This window comes from Cnephaeus nilssonii (genome assembly GCF_951640355.1).
Source record: "Cnephaeus nilssonii genome assembly, chromosome: 8".
Taxonomy (NCBI): Eukaryota; Metazoa; Chordata; class Mammalia; order Chiroptera; family Vespertilionidae; genus Cnephaeus; species Cnephaeus nilssonii.
The window spans coordinates 96,288,071-96,305,161 of record NC_137079.1 but is presented as its reverse complement, the minus strand read 5'-3'; the positions used below and the strand labels follow the sequence as shown (position 1 = coordinate 96,305,161).

Sequence of the window (17,091 nt, the reverse complement as noted above, 5' to 3'; positions counted from 1 at the left end):
AGCATAATACTAAGGTCCATCCATGCTGTTGCAAATGGTGGGACTTCTTTCTTTTTTACAGCTGCATAATATTCCATTGTGTAAATGCTCCAAGGCTTTTTATTCACTTATCTGCTAATGGGCACTTGGATTGTTTCCAAATCCTATCTATTGTACATTGCCCTGCTATGAACACAGGGGTGCATATATTTTTTCTGATTGGTGTTTCTGATTTCTTGGGATATATTCCTAGAAGTAGGATCACTGGGTCAAATGGGAGTTCCATTTTTAATTTTTTGAGGAAAATTCCATGCTGTTTTCCACAGTGGCTGCGTCAGTCTGCATTTCCACCAGCAGTATACTAGAGTTTCCTTTTCTGCACATCTTTGCCAAAACTTGTCGTTTGTTGATTTGTTGATGATAGCCATTCTGACAGGTGTGAGGTGATCCATCATTGTTGTTTTGATTTCCATCTCCTGGATGATTAGTGACTTTGAGTATTTTTTCATCTCTTGGCCTTCTTCTGTATGACCACTTTGGAGAAGTGTCTATGTAGGTCCTTTAGCCATTTTTAAATTGGATTGTCTTCCTTTCGTTAAGTTGTATGAATTTCTTATATATTTTAGAAATTAACCCCTTATTGATGTATCATTGGCAAATATGTTCTCCCATGGAGTGGGTTCTCTTTTCATTTTGTTGATGGTTTCTTTTGCTGAAAGTTTTTTATTTTGAGGTAATCCATTTGTTTATATTCTCCTTAGTTTCCTTTGCCCTAGATGTATCGGTAAACATATTGCTACATGAGTTGTCTGAGATTTTGTTGCCTTTGGTTTCTTCTAAGATTTTTATGGTTTCATGACTTAATTTAAGTCTTTTATCCATTTTAAGTTTATTCTTGTGTATGGTGTAAGTTGGTGGTTCAGTTTCATTTTTTGCATATACCTGTCCAATTTTCTCAACACCACTTATTTAAGAGTCTGTCTTTACTCCATTGTATGCTCTTGCCTCCTTGTCAAATATTAATTGAGCATAACGGCTTGGGTCGATTTCTCGGTTCTTTGTTTTGTTCCATTGCTCTATATCAGTGGTTCTCAACCTTTCTAATGCCGTGACCCTTTAATACAATTCCTCATGTTGTGGTGACACCCAACCATAAAATTATTTTCGTTGCTACTTCATAACTGTAATTTTGCTACTGTTATGAATCGTAATGTAAATATCTGTGTTTTCCGATGGTCTTAGGCTCTACAGCAGCGGGTCCCACAAGTTGAGAACCGCTAGCAGGGTCGCCTAAGACCATTGGAAAACACAGATATTTACATTACGACTCATTAACAGTAGCAAAATTACAGTTATGAAGTAGCAACGAAAATAATTTTATGGTTGGGGGTCACCACAACATGAGGAATTGTATTAAAGGGTCACGGCATTAGAAAGGTTGAGAACCACTGCTCTATATACTTGCTCTTGTGCCAGTACCAGGTTGTTTTGATTATAGTGGCTTTGTAGTGTAACTTGAAATCTTGTATTGTGATTCTTCCAACTTCATTCTTCTTTTTCAAGATTGCTGCAGCTATTTGGGCCTTTTTTTGGTTCCATATAAGTTTTTAGAGTGTTGTTCTAGCTCTGTGAAATATGCTGTTGGTATTTTAGTAGGGATTGCACTGCATCTATAGATTGCTTTGGGTAGTATGGAAATTCCAAAACCAGACAAAGACAATACAAAGAAAGAGAATTATAGGCCAATATCCCTATAATATAGATGAATATAGATGCTAAAATCTTCAACAAAATATTAGCAATACATTAAGGAGATCATACACCATGACCAAGTGAGATTTATTCCGGGCACGCAAGGCTGGTACAATATCTGCAAATCAATAAATGTGATACAGCACATTAAACAGATTGCAACACAAAAATCACATGATCATATCAATTGATGCAGATGAAAACTCTCAGCAAAGTGGGAATAGAGGGATGATACCTCAACATAATAAAACCTGTAAGCCTATAGCCAACATCATTCCCAATGGGCAAACACTAAAACCATTTACCCTAAGAACAGGAACAAAACAGGAATGCCCACTTTCACCACTCTTATTCAACATAGTACTGGAAGTCCTAGCCATAGTGATCAGACAAGGAGAAGAAATAAAAGGCATCCAAACTGGAAAGGAGGAAGTAAAACTCTCATATTTGCAGATGATATGACATTGTATATAGGAAACCCTAAAAACTTCATAAAAAATAGATTTAATAAAGGAATTCAGCAATGTAGCAGGATACAAAATTAACACCCAGAAATCTATGGCATTTTAATACACTAGTAATGAACGCTCAGAAAACTAAAAAAAAAAAAAAAATCCTATTTACCATTGCAACAACAAAAATTAAGATACTTAGGAATAAACTTAACCAAGGAGGTAAAAGACCTCCTTCAATATTTAAGGACATTGAAATCACAGGACATTGAAAAAAGATAGAGAAAGATATAAATAAGTGGAAGAATATACCGTGTTCATGAATTGGTAGAATCAATATCATTAAAATGTCCATGCTATCCAAAGCAATCTATAGATTTGACATGACTTTTGTCATATGTGAGATAGAGAGCTTCATAATTATACCTCATTCTCCACCAATTAACACAAGGTGTGAAGTGTTTCATATTTTTGCAACTTTATGTATATTATTTCTTCTATCTTTGAATATTCATTTGGTTCTTCTTTAAAACCTACGTCATAATCTCATAATCTTGCCTTTACGTTTAAATCCTTATTTTGTGCATCTTCTTTCATTTAATTTAAACTTCAGTTTCTTATGCCAAATACCTACTTTAACAAAAAAATAGTCTAGCTTCCACAGAAATATTGTGTATTATCTACCCTTACACTCAACGAAACAAAGTTAGTTAACTCATTCCTTCCTCAGTATCACTACCATAAGGGAGAGGAGTCTTCATTATCAATTATATATTATGAAGATAAGGAATTACAACCTATATAAATCCATCTATCAAAATATATTCACAAGTCAACCGGCCACTCATTTAAAAACTAATCTCCAAATATTTCCCCCTCACTCCCTACTTAGATGCATTTCCTGGCAAGACCATGTTTTTGTCACTCTCTCACTCATCATTCAGGATACAATGCAAATGAATAACAAAGTCAAATTGTGAATCCCATGGCAAATTTAGGACTCAAAAAAATCATTAAAGTGATGTTAGAGAAGAACTGTCAAATCATATGGAAGGAAACTGACAGAGTTAATGAGAAAAGATGATAAATTTGACATGATGTCATAAAAAGTATATCAAAAGAGAATCATCTGAATGAAAATTTAAAAGAAGTGTTCCTGAGAACTGAGGTTTTAAATGTTTGTTTTGTTGTTGTTGCTTTTTTGCAAAAATGATTATTCTTTTGACTATATTATAAAAGTTAAAGGACAGAAGAATACAATTTTTATGCGGAAAAAAACACTAAAAAAAGAAAGCACCTGATACTTTCATAGTTTTGGTTTTAACCGATTATTAGTTCAATATTTTAAAATAAAGAAGATGGTACCACAAAATATATTCCCCCAAAATAAAGTTCGATACAAACTTTTACTCACTATTAAGAATAAAGTCTTAATCTTAAGTATTAAGTAGTCTGCTTCTTAAGTAAATTCACTCTTAGTGGCCTTTTCTAGTACAAATTATCATCATGAATGTAGTACCTAGTATCTTGTAAACAGTTCAATTACTTGGTGTATTGCATTGTGTTATTACCATTTATTTATATTTTCTGTTTTCCTAAGAGGTTATGTTCTTGAGGGTGGCAGCCGTGACTTATTTCATTTTTGTATTTACAGAATCTAGAACAATGTACAGCACACAGCAGTACATACAGATTTTCCATGAACTGCATTCAAATTCTAAAATAGCTTAATTATTAAAAATGTTAAGATTCACATTACTGAATTTCTCTTCCTCCAGATTTCTATTCAAATATCATTAACAATGGTCTCTGAGGTAAAATACTGTCTTTAAAGAGCTCACCACAAGTAAGAGAAATAAATCACAGGTACATAAATTACTAATGCACAGGCACGTATGTATCAGAGGACTACAGATAAGACCACCAGGGAATCAAAAGGAGACCAGCTATAAAAATGAGAAAGTTTTTTGAGAAGAAGATTGTGCCTGAGTCTTGATTTGTAGGAGTTGATGGTGGATGTGTAGAAATGGAGAATGAAAAGAAAATTAGAGGCAGCATATTACAAACATATAAAAGAAATAATATGTTAACTTTCACTGAAATGAGGTTAGGTAAAGGGTAATGTGTGCTAAACAAGATTTTTAAGTGTATATTTGGGTCCAAATATTAAAATGTGTTTTTTTTCTTTTTTATGAGTATAAGGCCCTAAATATTTTTTAATAGGGAATAACATGATCAGAATCATGATAGGAAATTTAATCAATAATAAAGTCTCACAATACTACCTGAGAGCTAATGATGATTACAGAAGTAAGAATGATTAAGAAGTACATATATTAAGAATGATTAATAGATACAATAGATATGATAGGACTGAATTATCTGTACTTTGCTATGAGGTGCAAGGACAAGCAAACAGTCAAATATAAATAATGCTTGTGGATTTGAGAAATGCCATTCAGATTTACTTAAGGCCTATCAAGGCTCTACATGTCAGAAATGAATAGATTTGGGAAAATATGAATTTAGTCGGACATTCACAGAACATGAAAGTTTGAAAAATCTGTTTAGCAATGGAAGTGGGACCAGAGACTTTTAAAAAAAGAAAAAGTTAATGCTGGTAGTACAGGAATCACTTATATAGAAAATGAGATGGCCAAATAAGAATATCCTATATAATAAAAGGCTAAGATGCAAATCAACCGAATGTCAGAATGACCGGTCACTATGACGCACACTGACCACCAGGGGACAGACGCTCAATGCAGGAGCTGCCTGCCCCCTGGTGGTCAGTGCATTCCCACAGGGGAGCGCTGCTCAGCCAGAAGCTGGGCTCACGGCTGACAAGTGCAGCGGTGGTGGCGGGAGCCTCTCCCGCCTCCGCAGCAGCGCTAAGGATGTCTGACTGATGGCTTAGACCCCCCTAAGCCATCAGTCGGACATCCCTGGAGGGCTCCCAACTGTATGAGGGCACAGGCCAGGCTGAAGGACCCCCCCACCCCCGAGTGCACAAATTCATGCACCGGGCCTCTAGTACAGTATAAGTGGAAAAGTTAGTCATGGACAGATCCTCATAGAACACACACATTTAAAGGAAAAGAGAATAGCCAGTAAATGTAGTCAGAGAAGTACAACAAAAAAATCAGGAGATGGAAGCCAAAGAGAGTTTCAAGAATAAAGACACAATAACTTGTGTCAAATGATGCAGAAAGGAGATGTACAATGAGGACCAATATTATTGGATTTGGAACTTCAATAGAGCATTTTTGGAAAACAATGAAGCCAAATGATTAGTGAGGAGTGAGAGGATAACAGTGTAAGAGAGACAAACATATAGATTACTCTTTCTTGAGGATTGGAGGTTTAAAAAGAAGAGATGTAGTTTAAAGGATTAGGGAAAAGTTTGGTTTAGAAGAAAATAAGGTAACCAACCATATGTTAATAATTAAATTTAACCATTAACATGTTCTACAGTCAACAAAATTCCAGAGCAATCTTACAACTTTCAATTTAATATATAACAAATACTATGCTATAAAAGAAAGTCTCAGTTTCAAAGCCCTTCTGTCTACATATTTCCATATTTTCTTGGTTTTTAAAAAATTTTCTACTTCAATACTGATAGCAACATTACCCTAAGAAATATCAGACCAACAACCTGATAAATCAACAGAATGCAAGTATTGCCAGTTTAAAAAAATAGTTATATAGGTTGTTTTCTCTTAGGAAATTTAACATGTACTTTTTAAACAATTTTCACTTTCTTGCAAAACAAGATGATCTCCAAAATTAAATGGGGAAAACTAAATCAGAAAATTATGGGCTCACCAAAATCTCATTTCTCAAATGGTTTAGTCTAATCTGAACACCAACACCAAAAGTAAAACAAAATATGTAGGATCTGGAATAACTTTTAAAGACTGAAGTACCAGAAATTGACAACATGATTATAATAAAAAAAAAAACCAAACATGATTGTTTATAAACTGCAATTAAAAAATAAGTAGTAGAAAGAATGGGAAGTTGAAAAAAATTACAATAATCCCTGAAATAAATGCCAAAAAAGAACAGCAAAAGTAAGTATAATATAACCAATTATGAATAAAAAACTCATACTGGAATATCATCTTTACTATTATGAAAGTCCGTTTTCTTTAATTTTCTCAAATGATGCTAAAAATGTCTAAAGTGCCCTGGCCAGTGTGGCTCAGTTGGTTGAGCATCTTACCATGCACCAAAAGGTTGCTGGTTTGATTCCCAGTCAGGGCACATACCCAGATTTCGGGTTTGATCCCCAGTCAGAGTACAGCCAGGAGGCAACCTATCATTGTTTCTCTCTCATATCATTGCCTGTCTCTCTCTCTCTTTCACTCTCTCTAAAAAATCAATAAAAACATATTAAGAAAAAAACTTCTAAAGTGATATAGTTCAAATATTATGTTATTCTAATTTTTGGAAATTTTCACTAACTAATAAAGAATGTTTCTGATCTAAAATTAATCTATACCATGTCCTTATCTATAATAAAAGCATAATATGCTAGTTAGACCGTACAAACGGATGACCTTCTGGATGAAGCCGGGGCTGCGAGGGCCAAGGCAAGCCACCATGGCTGTGAGGGCCAAGCTCCTTGCACGAATTTCGTGCAACAGGCCTCTAGTCTATAATAATAAAAGTGTAATATGGTATTTAGACCGGATGACCTTCTGGACGAAGATGGGGCTGTGAGGTAAGCCCGGGTCCCGGGTGCCAGAGGGAAGCCGGTGCTGGCAGCCAGGGAAAGGAAGGCCTACTCTTGCACGAATTCTGTGCATTGGACCTCTAGTGAAACGATAAATTTCTATACTTTTTTCTTCCTTTGAAAAACTAAATACATTCAAGCCTCATTATTCACACATTCTGCATTTGTGAATTTACCAACTCACTAAAATTTAATTGCAACCTCAAAATCAATACTTGCAATGCTTTCATGGTCATTCCCGAGTTAATGCACTGAGCAGGAAAGTATGAGAATCGCCTGACACATGTTCAACTAAGGTTGAACAAGGCAATGCTCCACTTTGTTGTTTCAGCTCTCATATTACAAACAAGTGTCCTTCTGGTGGTCTATATAGTGCCTCATTTTTCACATTTTTAATGACCTTGTTGTTAAATTAGCTTCTAAGCATAGTGCTGAAATGCTATTTACTGATTCTAAGAGCAAGAAGGCTGGGATGTACATTATGGAGAAAATATGTTTGTTAAATAGGCTTCATTCAGGCATGAGTTATAGTGCTGCAGGCCATGAGTTTAATAATAAAACAACTAAATATTAAGGTGCCTTTAAATATAAATACATATAAAACAAGGTTAAGGATGATTGATAAAAATGTTGTGACTTGAGGTATGCAGGAACCACCCCTGTATTTCCCCTATGAGCAATGGTTCCGTATTTGTTAATTCAGTGCTTGGAGTGACTTTGCAGAACTACTGCAAATAACAAGAGTCAACTGTACTATGTTAGCAACCCCAAATTCAATTGCTAGTTTTAGAACTCTAAAATGTTTCTCACATAAATTTTTCAATAGCAGACATAAACGTTCAATATTTTTATCTCTATATCATGGTGGACTTCTTAAGTCAAAGACCATATCAAGTCATGTTCTATATAGCCTTTTTCCTTACATTGATAGCTAATGCACAGAGCTGATACTGTTCTAATGTGATGATTTCATGGTAACAGGGTTCTTGTGCCAGCTTCACAATAGCACTCCCAGCAGCAAGTCTCAGACGTGACATATCTGGTTTACTGAAAAATAAGCAAGAAAGAATGTAAATTAGATTTCTAACTATGTGCACAAAAACATTCCTGCTTTGTATAGCTAATTTTACAAAATCCTCTAGCCAAAAAAAAAAAAAAGTTATAAAACAGTTTAGTGATGCTAAAAACATACTATATTTATTTAACTTTGGAATATGATGTCTAATACTGCAAAATTCTTCACCTGAACATAAGTGTGCTAAAGTCATGTAATTCTCTCCTACAAAACAGCTTATAGCCAATCCTATTATTCGTATGTTTAGTTGTTAGGTCTTAAGTCTTCCATTATGGATTATTTGTAGACTAGAGGCCTGGTGCACAGATTCGTGCACCAGTGGGGTCCCTTGGCCTGGCCTGTGCCCTCTCGCAATCCGGGACCCCTTAGGGGATGTTGGCTAGCCAGTTTTGGCCCAATCCCGGCAGGACCAATCCAGACAGGAGGGAGCCCGATCCCCGCAGGCCCAATCTAGAGGAGGGAGCCTGATCCCTACAGGCCCGATCTAGACAGGAGGGAGCCCGATCCTGTGCGTTGAGTGTCTGTCCCCTGGTGGTCAGTGTGCATCATAGCAACCAGTGGACCGGTTGTTCTGTCGCTTAGGCTTTTATATATATAGATATGTTTGTTTACAAATTAGGTATAAAAATGTCCTAACATGCTTATTAGTCAACTAAAACTACTGTGTTAAGTATAAAAGAAGTAGAATGAAAGCAGGTATCCTACCTAATAATAGACAAATATGCAAATTGACCGTACCTTCGCCATGCCCACGATTGGCCAGGAGGCGCGGGGGGGCGGGACTTGGGGTGGCCGGGGTGGCCGATTGGGCCAGCGGCACGCTGAGCTCACTTCGCCAGCGGCGGCGCGAGCTCAGTGTCTGTGCCATGGCTGTGCTGCGGCACAGAAGGGGCCTCTGGGGCAGCGAGCTCACATCCCGCCGTGGACCATCAAAAGCGTGGGAGCTAGGTGCCTGTCTGCTGGTGCACTAGGCCTTTCGGAGGCTTCTGAAAGGCCTGGTACACCAGCGGACAGGCACCCAGCTCCCCCGTGATCGAAAGCGAAAGCGTGGGAGCTGGGTGCCTGTCGGCTCAGGCACCAGCGGACAGGCACCCAGCTCCCCCGTGATCGAAAGCGAAAGCGTGTAGGGGACCCTACTCATGCACTGGGCCTCTAGTAGTGAATAAAACATTACTATTTTCAGCTAGAATCCAACTTTTCAAGTATTACCAAGAGGCTCCTTTTATGTTTAAGGAAACTTCTGCTAAATGGGACATATCTCAAAGAATAGTAAATTCTTGGCTAGTAAATACATCTAAATAACCTTTGGAATACAGTGATGTACTAGATCAGTGGTTCTCAATCTTTCTAGTGCCGCGACCCTTTAATACAATTCCTCATGTTGTGGTGACCCCCAACCATGAAATTATTTTCGTTGCTACTTCATAACTGTAATTTTGCTACTGTTATGAATCGTAATGTAAATATCTGTGTTTTCCGATGGTCTTAGGTGACCCTGCTAGTGGTTCTCAACCTGTGGGACCCGCTGCTGTAGAGTCTAAGACCATCGGAAAACACAGATATTTACATTACGATTCATAACAGTAGCAAAATTACAGTTATGAAGTAGCAACGAAAATAATTTTATGGTTGGGGGTCACCACAACATGAGGAACTGTATTAAAGGGTCGTGGCACTAGAAAGGTTGAGAACCACTGATATAAAAGAAGAAGCAACGTAGGGACTGGTAGGAGGGGCCAAAATGCAGAACAAGTTGGTCCCACATCCACATTTGGCAATTGAAAATTGGGAGAAATTATTTTGACTGCAGAGGTTCCCCCTTAGAAGTCCCAGTTCTATACCAGGCTCCCCAGCTCAGGGTTTCAGTGTGGGGTGAGAGGGAGAAGTCCCCATTACATCTGGTTGTGAAAATCAGTGGGGATTATGGCTGAGAGATAGAGAGCTACTGGAGTCCCACGTCTTCCTCTTAAAGGCCCGAGCACATTCAAACTCACTTGCTCTGAGCTCCAGCACTGGGGCAGCAGCTGCTAAAGTTCCAGGAAGAAACAGAAAGGAACTGAATTGTCTGGCCCAAGGGGGAGGTCTAGAGGGACAGCATTCTCCCAGACAAAAATGCAGGCAGAGGTCTTTGTTGCTTTTCTGAGCCCTCCCAAAAGAGCCCACGAGCAGGGTTGTATCTCAGTCTCCACCAACCTGGCTAACACTGTTTTCTAGCCCTGGTAATCCTAAATCCCCACCTCACCCAACTTGTGGGCCTACCCAGGCCATTTTCCGTGGCTTTACCATACAAACGGGCTGTCTTGGCTACTGCTGCAGATTTTCTTAAAATCTCTCAAACAAGCAGCAGCTGGCCTTGGCGTGCCCTCTGCCCCTTGCTAAGTGGCCTGAGGCCTGTCACTATTGGCAGCTGGTCCTGGTTTACACAGTGGCCTCTCCTGGATACCTCCAAGCCCAGCACAAGTAGTAGCCATCTGCTTATCACTTTGTAGCTCATGGTTTGGGGCAGGGCACGGGCAGCAGATGACCTTGGTTTACAGGCCTCAGAGCCAACAAACCCAGTGGATAGCTTCAGATCATGCCAAAGACCACCCACCCCCTAACCACCTACAACAGAAAAAAGTCAAGGGGTGGACTCAGCAGGCATCAGAGCCCTGCTGAAGCAAGTCCTGCTCCGTGGGTTTGGCCCCTGCACAGCAGATCCTCCCTGGTGGCCAGTGGTTGTGGCCACTCCTCCCAGCCAATATAACTTTATAAGTTATATAATGTCTAATCACTGGGTTGTAGATCTGAAACTAATATTGTACAACAACTGGAATTAAAAAATAGCAATTACTTGTATAAAAAAGAAAGTTCTAAAAAACAAAGTTCTGAGGTTACATGATATAGGAATGCCTTTCAGTTCATTTACAGCAATATTCTAAGAGCTGTTTTGAGGTAAATCCCTCAGCCACTGCTAAAGGAAAGTCATTCTTGTTTGAGTTTATAAAAAGAAATAAACAACTATAAATAAATACTTTACAACTAATATTTTGAAAACCAGATTTCTATATAAAACTTATTTAAAAATGCAAAACCAACATAAGTCACACACATTTGCAGAATTCAAGTACACATTTAATTTTGTTAAGGAATACCATGAAAAATAACAGGTGAAGGATCTAAACATGCACATGAATAATGTTATTAATAAATTTAAGATATAAAAATGTATTAATGCTAGAGAAAAATGTTCTTCTCCAATTATTATGTAAATCCTGAACACTGGCATATCCTATATAATAAAAGCCTAATATGCTAAGTGTCCGGTGGACCGTTCTACCAATCAAAGTGTAATATGCTAATGATATGCTAAGGTCACTCAACCGCTCACTATGACATGCAATGACCACCAGGGGGCAGACATTCCGACCAGTATGTTAGCTTACTGCTGAGGTCCGGCTGATGGGGACTGAGCGAGACAGGTTGGACACGCCCTGGAGCCCTCTCACGGTCCCTCCCAGGCTGGCCAACCTGCTGCGTCCCTCCCGGGCCCCGATTGCTCACCAGTGGGGTCTCTCGGCCTGGCCTGAGCCCTCTCACAATCCGGGACCTCTTGGGGGATGTTGGAGAGCTGGTTTCGGCCCAATCCCACAGGTCAGGCCGAGGGACCCCACTGGTGCACAAATTCATGCACTGGGCTTCTAGTATGAATTATAAGAATAGAGAGATAAAGACAACTAATTAGACTGAAAAAATGTACATAAATGAGTTATACATGTGGAATGCTTGACCAAGTTTTATTTTTACTTGGTTTGTTTGATAAAAATGTGCTCCTTTTAACTGTCTATGCAAAAAGTATAATATCAGCAAAAACACAAGAAATGAAGACAGAAAGGGAGAAAGCAGCTGGCAGTCATCTTTATATACTTTGTCATTAAAGTCTTTACGCTAGATATATTAAGAGGAGAAAAGTTATTCTCTTATGTTTATTACCAAAAAAAAGTCAATAAATAACACAGAAGACAAATTTCTAAATTTTAGCTAACCTTGTCATAATAACCACTGCCATCACCAGTACTTCTAAATACTTACTATGTGCTGGGCAGTGTTTTAAACACCTTAAATATACTAACTTATTTAATCATCATAATAGCTAGGTGAGACAGGGTATATGTAGTCATTCTCTATGAGGAAACTGAGGTACAGAGAGGTTAAAGAAATTGGTAAGGGTCCCTTTGCTAGTAAGTGATGGTGCCAGAATTTGAATCTAGGACCAAGAGTCTGTTACCAATCACTATTCTGTATCTTTTAAGCAAAACAAAACAGTATGTATTTTAAATAATTTACATCAAGTATTTTTTTCCATTTGTACATATTTATACTTTTGGAATCGATTTAATAAGCTGTCTTCTACCCAGTCTGCTTTTTTCCCTTTAGACATTAATTAACAAGAACATAAAATATCAGGTACTTATTGGTACACTAACATCTTCACATTAGCTTTTCAAAACTTTGAAAAGCCTAATATGAAGATGTTTTGTTCAAAATAATTAAGTGTATATAGTAGTACCTTGTACAAATAACCACTGTACAAAAGCATATTACAATAAAAATATAGGCATACATACAAAGCAATAATTATTTTTTAAAAGAAACTGAACCAAGCAATGATTACAGCAGATTTGAAATACTATGCAATCCAAATAACTTAAAACAGTAATTTATACCTAATTTTCCCCTGTTCTGTCAAGTCTCCATCACTATGCAATATTGTTGTTAGCAATCTTAAAGTAGAAGTTCCTGATTTACTGTGATTATTCTTCATTCCAAGTAGCCATCGAACCATCATTTTAATCGCCTGTATCTATTTAAAAGACAAATTGACAAGTAAAACATTGCTACATTTTAAAGAAATTCTGTATCAAGCTTAATTTAAAAAAATATGCTTTTCATCGATGCCTTTTTGGGGGGAAAAAAGGAAAAGAAAAAGGAATTATTCTTTTCTATATCTATGAAGATAACTCTGAATGTTTAATATTAAACATGTCTCACCTCCTAGGTAACTGACAAAGACTTTTTGTGTGTGTGGTTTTTGTTTTTTTTTCCATTTTCCCAAACATACACTCTACACTTTATAACCCTCAGTAAAATCATACTAACTATGCAAAAAAGTTAAGCTACAAATTATATTCAATCTTTTGTGTCTAAGAGATGATACCATCTTACATTTGTACTGTTTTTATAATTATGAAGTACCTAAGTTATTTGCAACAACCCTTTTGAAAGGATGCATATTACTTCTTCTTTTCTTCACACATTATCTTTGCTTTTTACAGCTCTAAGGCACAGGGACTGAGTGGGTCTTGTCTTCTGCAGTGGCATGGTCCAGACACCCTTAAAATGCCTTTCCTGTTCCATTTGGTAATTATGAACTTAAGTGCAGGTGGTCTGCCTTCCAGTCCAGTGCTGCTCAACCATACAAAACTGCTGCTTGAGACCAATGCTAAGAAAACAGATTTATACTGGAACTTGAAAGAATCAAGCATCATCTACACTAATAAAAAGAGAAACATGCAAATTGACCGTCCCTCTGCTACGCCCACCAGCCAATCAGGAGCGAGTATGCAAATTAACCCAACAAAGATGGCAGTTAATTTGCACACGCAGGCTCGGAGTGAAGACTGAAGACAGCGTAGAAGGAAGCCAAGCACTGCAGAAGGGAGCGAAGCGGCGGAGAAGGGAGCGAGGCAGCAGAGAAGGGAGGGAGCGAGGCAGTGGAGACGGGAGGGAGCGAGGCAATGGAGACGGGAAGGAGCGAGGCAGTGGAGACGGGAGGGAGCGAGGCAGTGGAGACGGGAGGGAGGCAGTGGAGACGGTGGGAGGGAGGCAGCGGAGAAGGGAGGGAGCGAGGCAGCGGAGAAGGGAGGGAGCGAGGCAGCGGAGACGGGAGGGAGGCAGTGGAGACGGTGGGAGGGAGGCAGCGGAGAAGGGAGGGAGCGAGGCAGCGGAGACGGGTGGGAACGAGGCAGCGGAGAAGGGAGGGAGCGAGGCAGCGGAGACGGGAGGGAGCGAGGCAGCGGAAAAGGCTTCATTCCCTTCTCTGCTTTGCTCAGGCCGCAGGAAGCCCTCTTCTTGCAGGAACAGGCCCAAGGAAGCCCTATTCTTGCAGGAATCTTCCTGCAACGGGCCTCTAGTTCAATGATAAAGGAAGGGATGCTCTAAAGGTCTATCAGAATCTGAAGCTGGAATAATGTGATAAAGTAGTTAATAATATGAAACATAAACACCGCTTCCGAAAAGATTTATAAGAAATTACAACAAGAAAAACAACAATATTTATTGTATTTGTTCATGGCCTTCACATCTTGGGCAGTGCATTGAAGTGAGGTCTACAAAAAAAAAAATCAAAATAAAAAGTTTTATCAAATCCTTTGGGAAAGATAAACAGTCTGCAAATCCAAATAACCATTTTTACTGAACAGCAGAAGGTACATAAGAAAACCAGAATTGTCTTTTGCCATTTGATGGTTGATATCTAAGAAGCATTGCAACATGGAGGTAGTTTACAAACTCTTTTTTTTTCTCTCAAATTAGATTACATGCAGCTGCCCTCAAGGCCTTGGGTTTCTCATCATTGCCTTATACTCTCACAGTACATGGATTAATGCCATACTATAAATATAAAAACTCGAATGGTTTTAATAGCCAACTTGGTAACAGGAATAGAAATTTTAACACCTATATTAAATGTATTTAAATAAAGAAATCTATATATATTACTCACTTTGACCATTGTCTCAGGAGAAACTTCTTCATCTGGAACCCAAAGCTTAGTTGTCTTTTTTCCTGGAAGCTAAACAAAAATTAAGGACTTTACAATGTGAACATGAATTCTCATGTTTAATTAATATATAGTGAATGAATGAAATCTTTATCTTCTGGAGTGACAGTTATTATATGTTGGGGGAAAAAACACACCTTTCTAACCCTATTACTCAAAAAGGCTGAAAGGCATAATTCACTAGCACCCACATTCAGCACTTATACATCCTCATCAGTTGGGTCTCTCTGGGTGGAGGTGGATTGACTTTAACATCCTACATACAATCCCATAAAAACCCGTTCTGAGACTGATTCAATTATTTAAGGCAGCTTGGCAAGGTCTAGGATAAAATCAACGAAACCATAAAGTATAGTTCTTAAATAAGGAGAAAGATATACAGAAAGAACCTTGAGCAGGGGAAAAATTGAAAAGGTTTGCAGTTGAAGATAACAGAAAAAAAGCATTAATATTTTCATAGCTAAGTCCTACCAAAATGGCCACACACACACACACACACACACACACACACACAGTTACACAGAGCTAAAAAACAAGAGGCCCAAAAGGAGACCAAATTATAGAAAAACTAGAGGCCCGGTGCACGAAATTCGTGCACGTGTGTGTGTGTGTGTGTGTGTGTGTGTGTGTGTGTGTCTCAGCCCAACCTGCACCCTCTCCAATCTGGGACCCCTTGGGGGATGTCCATAGGATCGGGCCTAAACAGGCAGTCAGACATCCCTTTCACAATCTAGGACTGCTGGCTCCCAACTACTCGCCTCCCTGCCTTCCTGATTGCCCCTAACCACTATGCCTGCCAACCTGATCACCCCCTAACCACTTCCCTGCCAGCCCCTGATACCACGGTCACCCCCAAATGCCCTCCCTTGCATATTCCCTCTTTATTAGATAGGGTTTTTTCTTTAGCATATTGGACAGTCCTAACTGTTTTGGCTCAGCGAATGGATGAAGCATTGGACTGCAGAATCAAGGGTCCCCGGTTCGATTCTGGTCAAGGGCATGTACCTTGGTTGGGGGCACATACCCAGTGGGGAGTGTGCAGGAGGCAGCTGATCAATGTTTCTCTCTCATAGATGTTTCTAGCTTTCTATCCCTTTCCCTTCCTCTCTGTAAAAAAATCAATAAAATATATATTATAAAAAAAAGAAACATTTAAGATTCCTCCATATCTGCCTGGCTGGTGTGACTCAATGGTTGGGACCCCAGGCTGCCACCGCTGGCAGGGGATGGGGCCCTGGCCAGGCTGAGACCCCAGCCCAGGCTGCTGCCTCAGCCCAGCCAAGCTGAGACCCCTGCCCAGGCTGTCATCTCAGCCTGGCTGTGGATAGCCCGGTGGGGGTGTGCGTCTCCAGCCCAGGCTGCCTTCACTGGCCTGAAGATAGCTTGGTGGGGGTGCACCACCCTGCCATTGCTGCTGGCTGGGTGATCATGCAGTTGGGTGCCCGGCCCTGCAGGAATGAGACCCCAGCCCAGGCAGCCGCCTCGGCCAGGGATCATGCGGCTTGGGTGCCAGGCCCTGGCGGTCTGAGACCCCAGCCCAAGCAGCTCTGCTTGGGGGCAAGGTCCTGGTGCTTGAGACCCCCCCCCCAGCCCAAGCCGGCGCGGTTTGCGAGCCATCGCGCGGCTTGGGGGCGAGGCCTGGCTGCCTGAGACCCCAGCCCAAGCCTGTGCGGCTTGCCAGGGATCACTCGCGCGACTTGGGGGCGTGGCCTGGCGGCCTGAGACCCCAGCCCAAGCCTGTGCGGCTTGGGGGCATGGCCCTAGCAGGCTGAGACCCCAGCCCAAGCCTGTGCGGCTTGCCAGGGATCACTCGCACGACTTGGGGACTTGGCCCTGGCGGCCTGAGACCCCAGCCCAAACAGGCGTGGCTTGCGAGCCATCGCACGGCTTGGGGGCATGGCCTGGCAGCCTGAGACCCCAGCCCAAGCCTGTGCGGCTTGCCAGGGATCACTCGCGCGACTTGGGGGCATGGCCTGGCGGCCTGAGATCCCAGCCCAAACAGGCGGGGCTTGAGAGCCATCCAGTTCCCCCAGCCCAAGCCGGTGTGGCTTGCGAGCCATCGTGCGGCTTGGGGGTGAGGCCTGGAAGCCTGAGACCCAGCCCAAGCCTGTGCGGCTTGCCAGGGATCACTCGCACGACTTGGGGGCATGGCCTGGCGGCCTGAGACCCCAGCCCAAACAGGCGGGGCTTGAGAGCCATCGCGCGGCTTGGGGTGAGGCCTGGCGGCCTGAGATCCCCCAGCCCAAGCCAGCTCGACTTGCCAGGGATCACT

The 17,091-nt window shown here is 40.6% G+C and overlaps 1 protein-coding gene across 7 annotated transcripts in view; it reads right to left on the bottom strand.

The window, feature by feature from the left end:
• Positions 1–17,091, bottom strand: part of PDS5B (PDS5 cohesin associated factor B) — a 258,856-nt gene that overhangs the window by 43,124 nt on the left and 198,641 nt on the right. For all 7 annotated transcript variants that reach the window (XM_079779314.1, XM_079779316.1, XM_079779317.1 and 4 more), the window contains exons 22-24: positions 14,763–14,831; positions 12,706–12,842; positions 7,848–7,971 (exon numbers count right to left, since the gene is read on the bottom strand). In XM_079779314.1, coding sequence (XP_079635440.1) covers positions 7,848–7,971; positions 12,706–12,842; positions 14,763–14,831 — 330 coding nt within the window. The remainder of the gene's footprint in view (positions 1–7,847; positions 7,972–12,705; positions 12,843–14,762; positions 14,832–17,091) is intronic.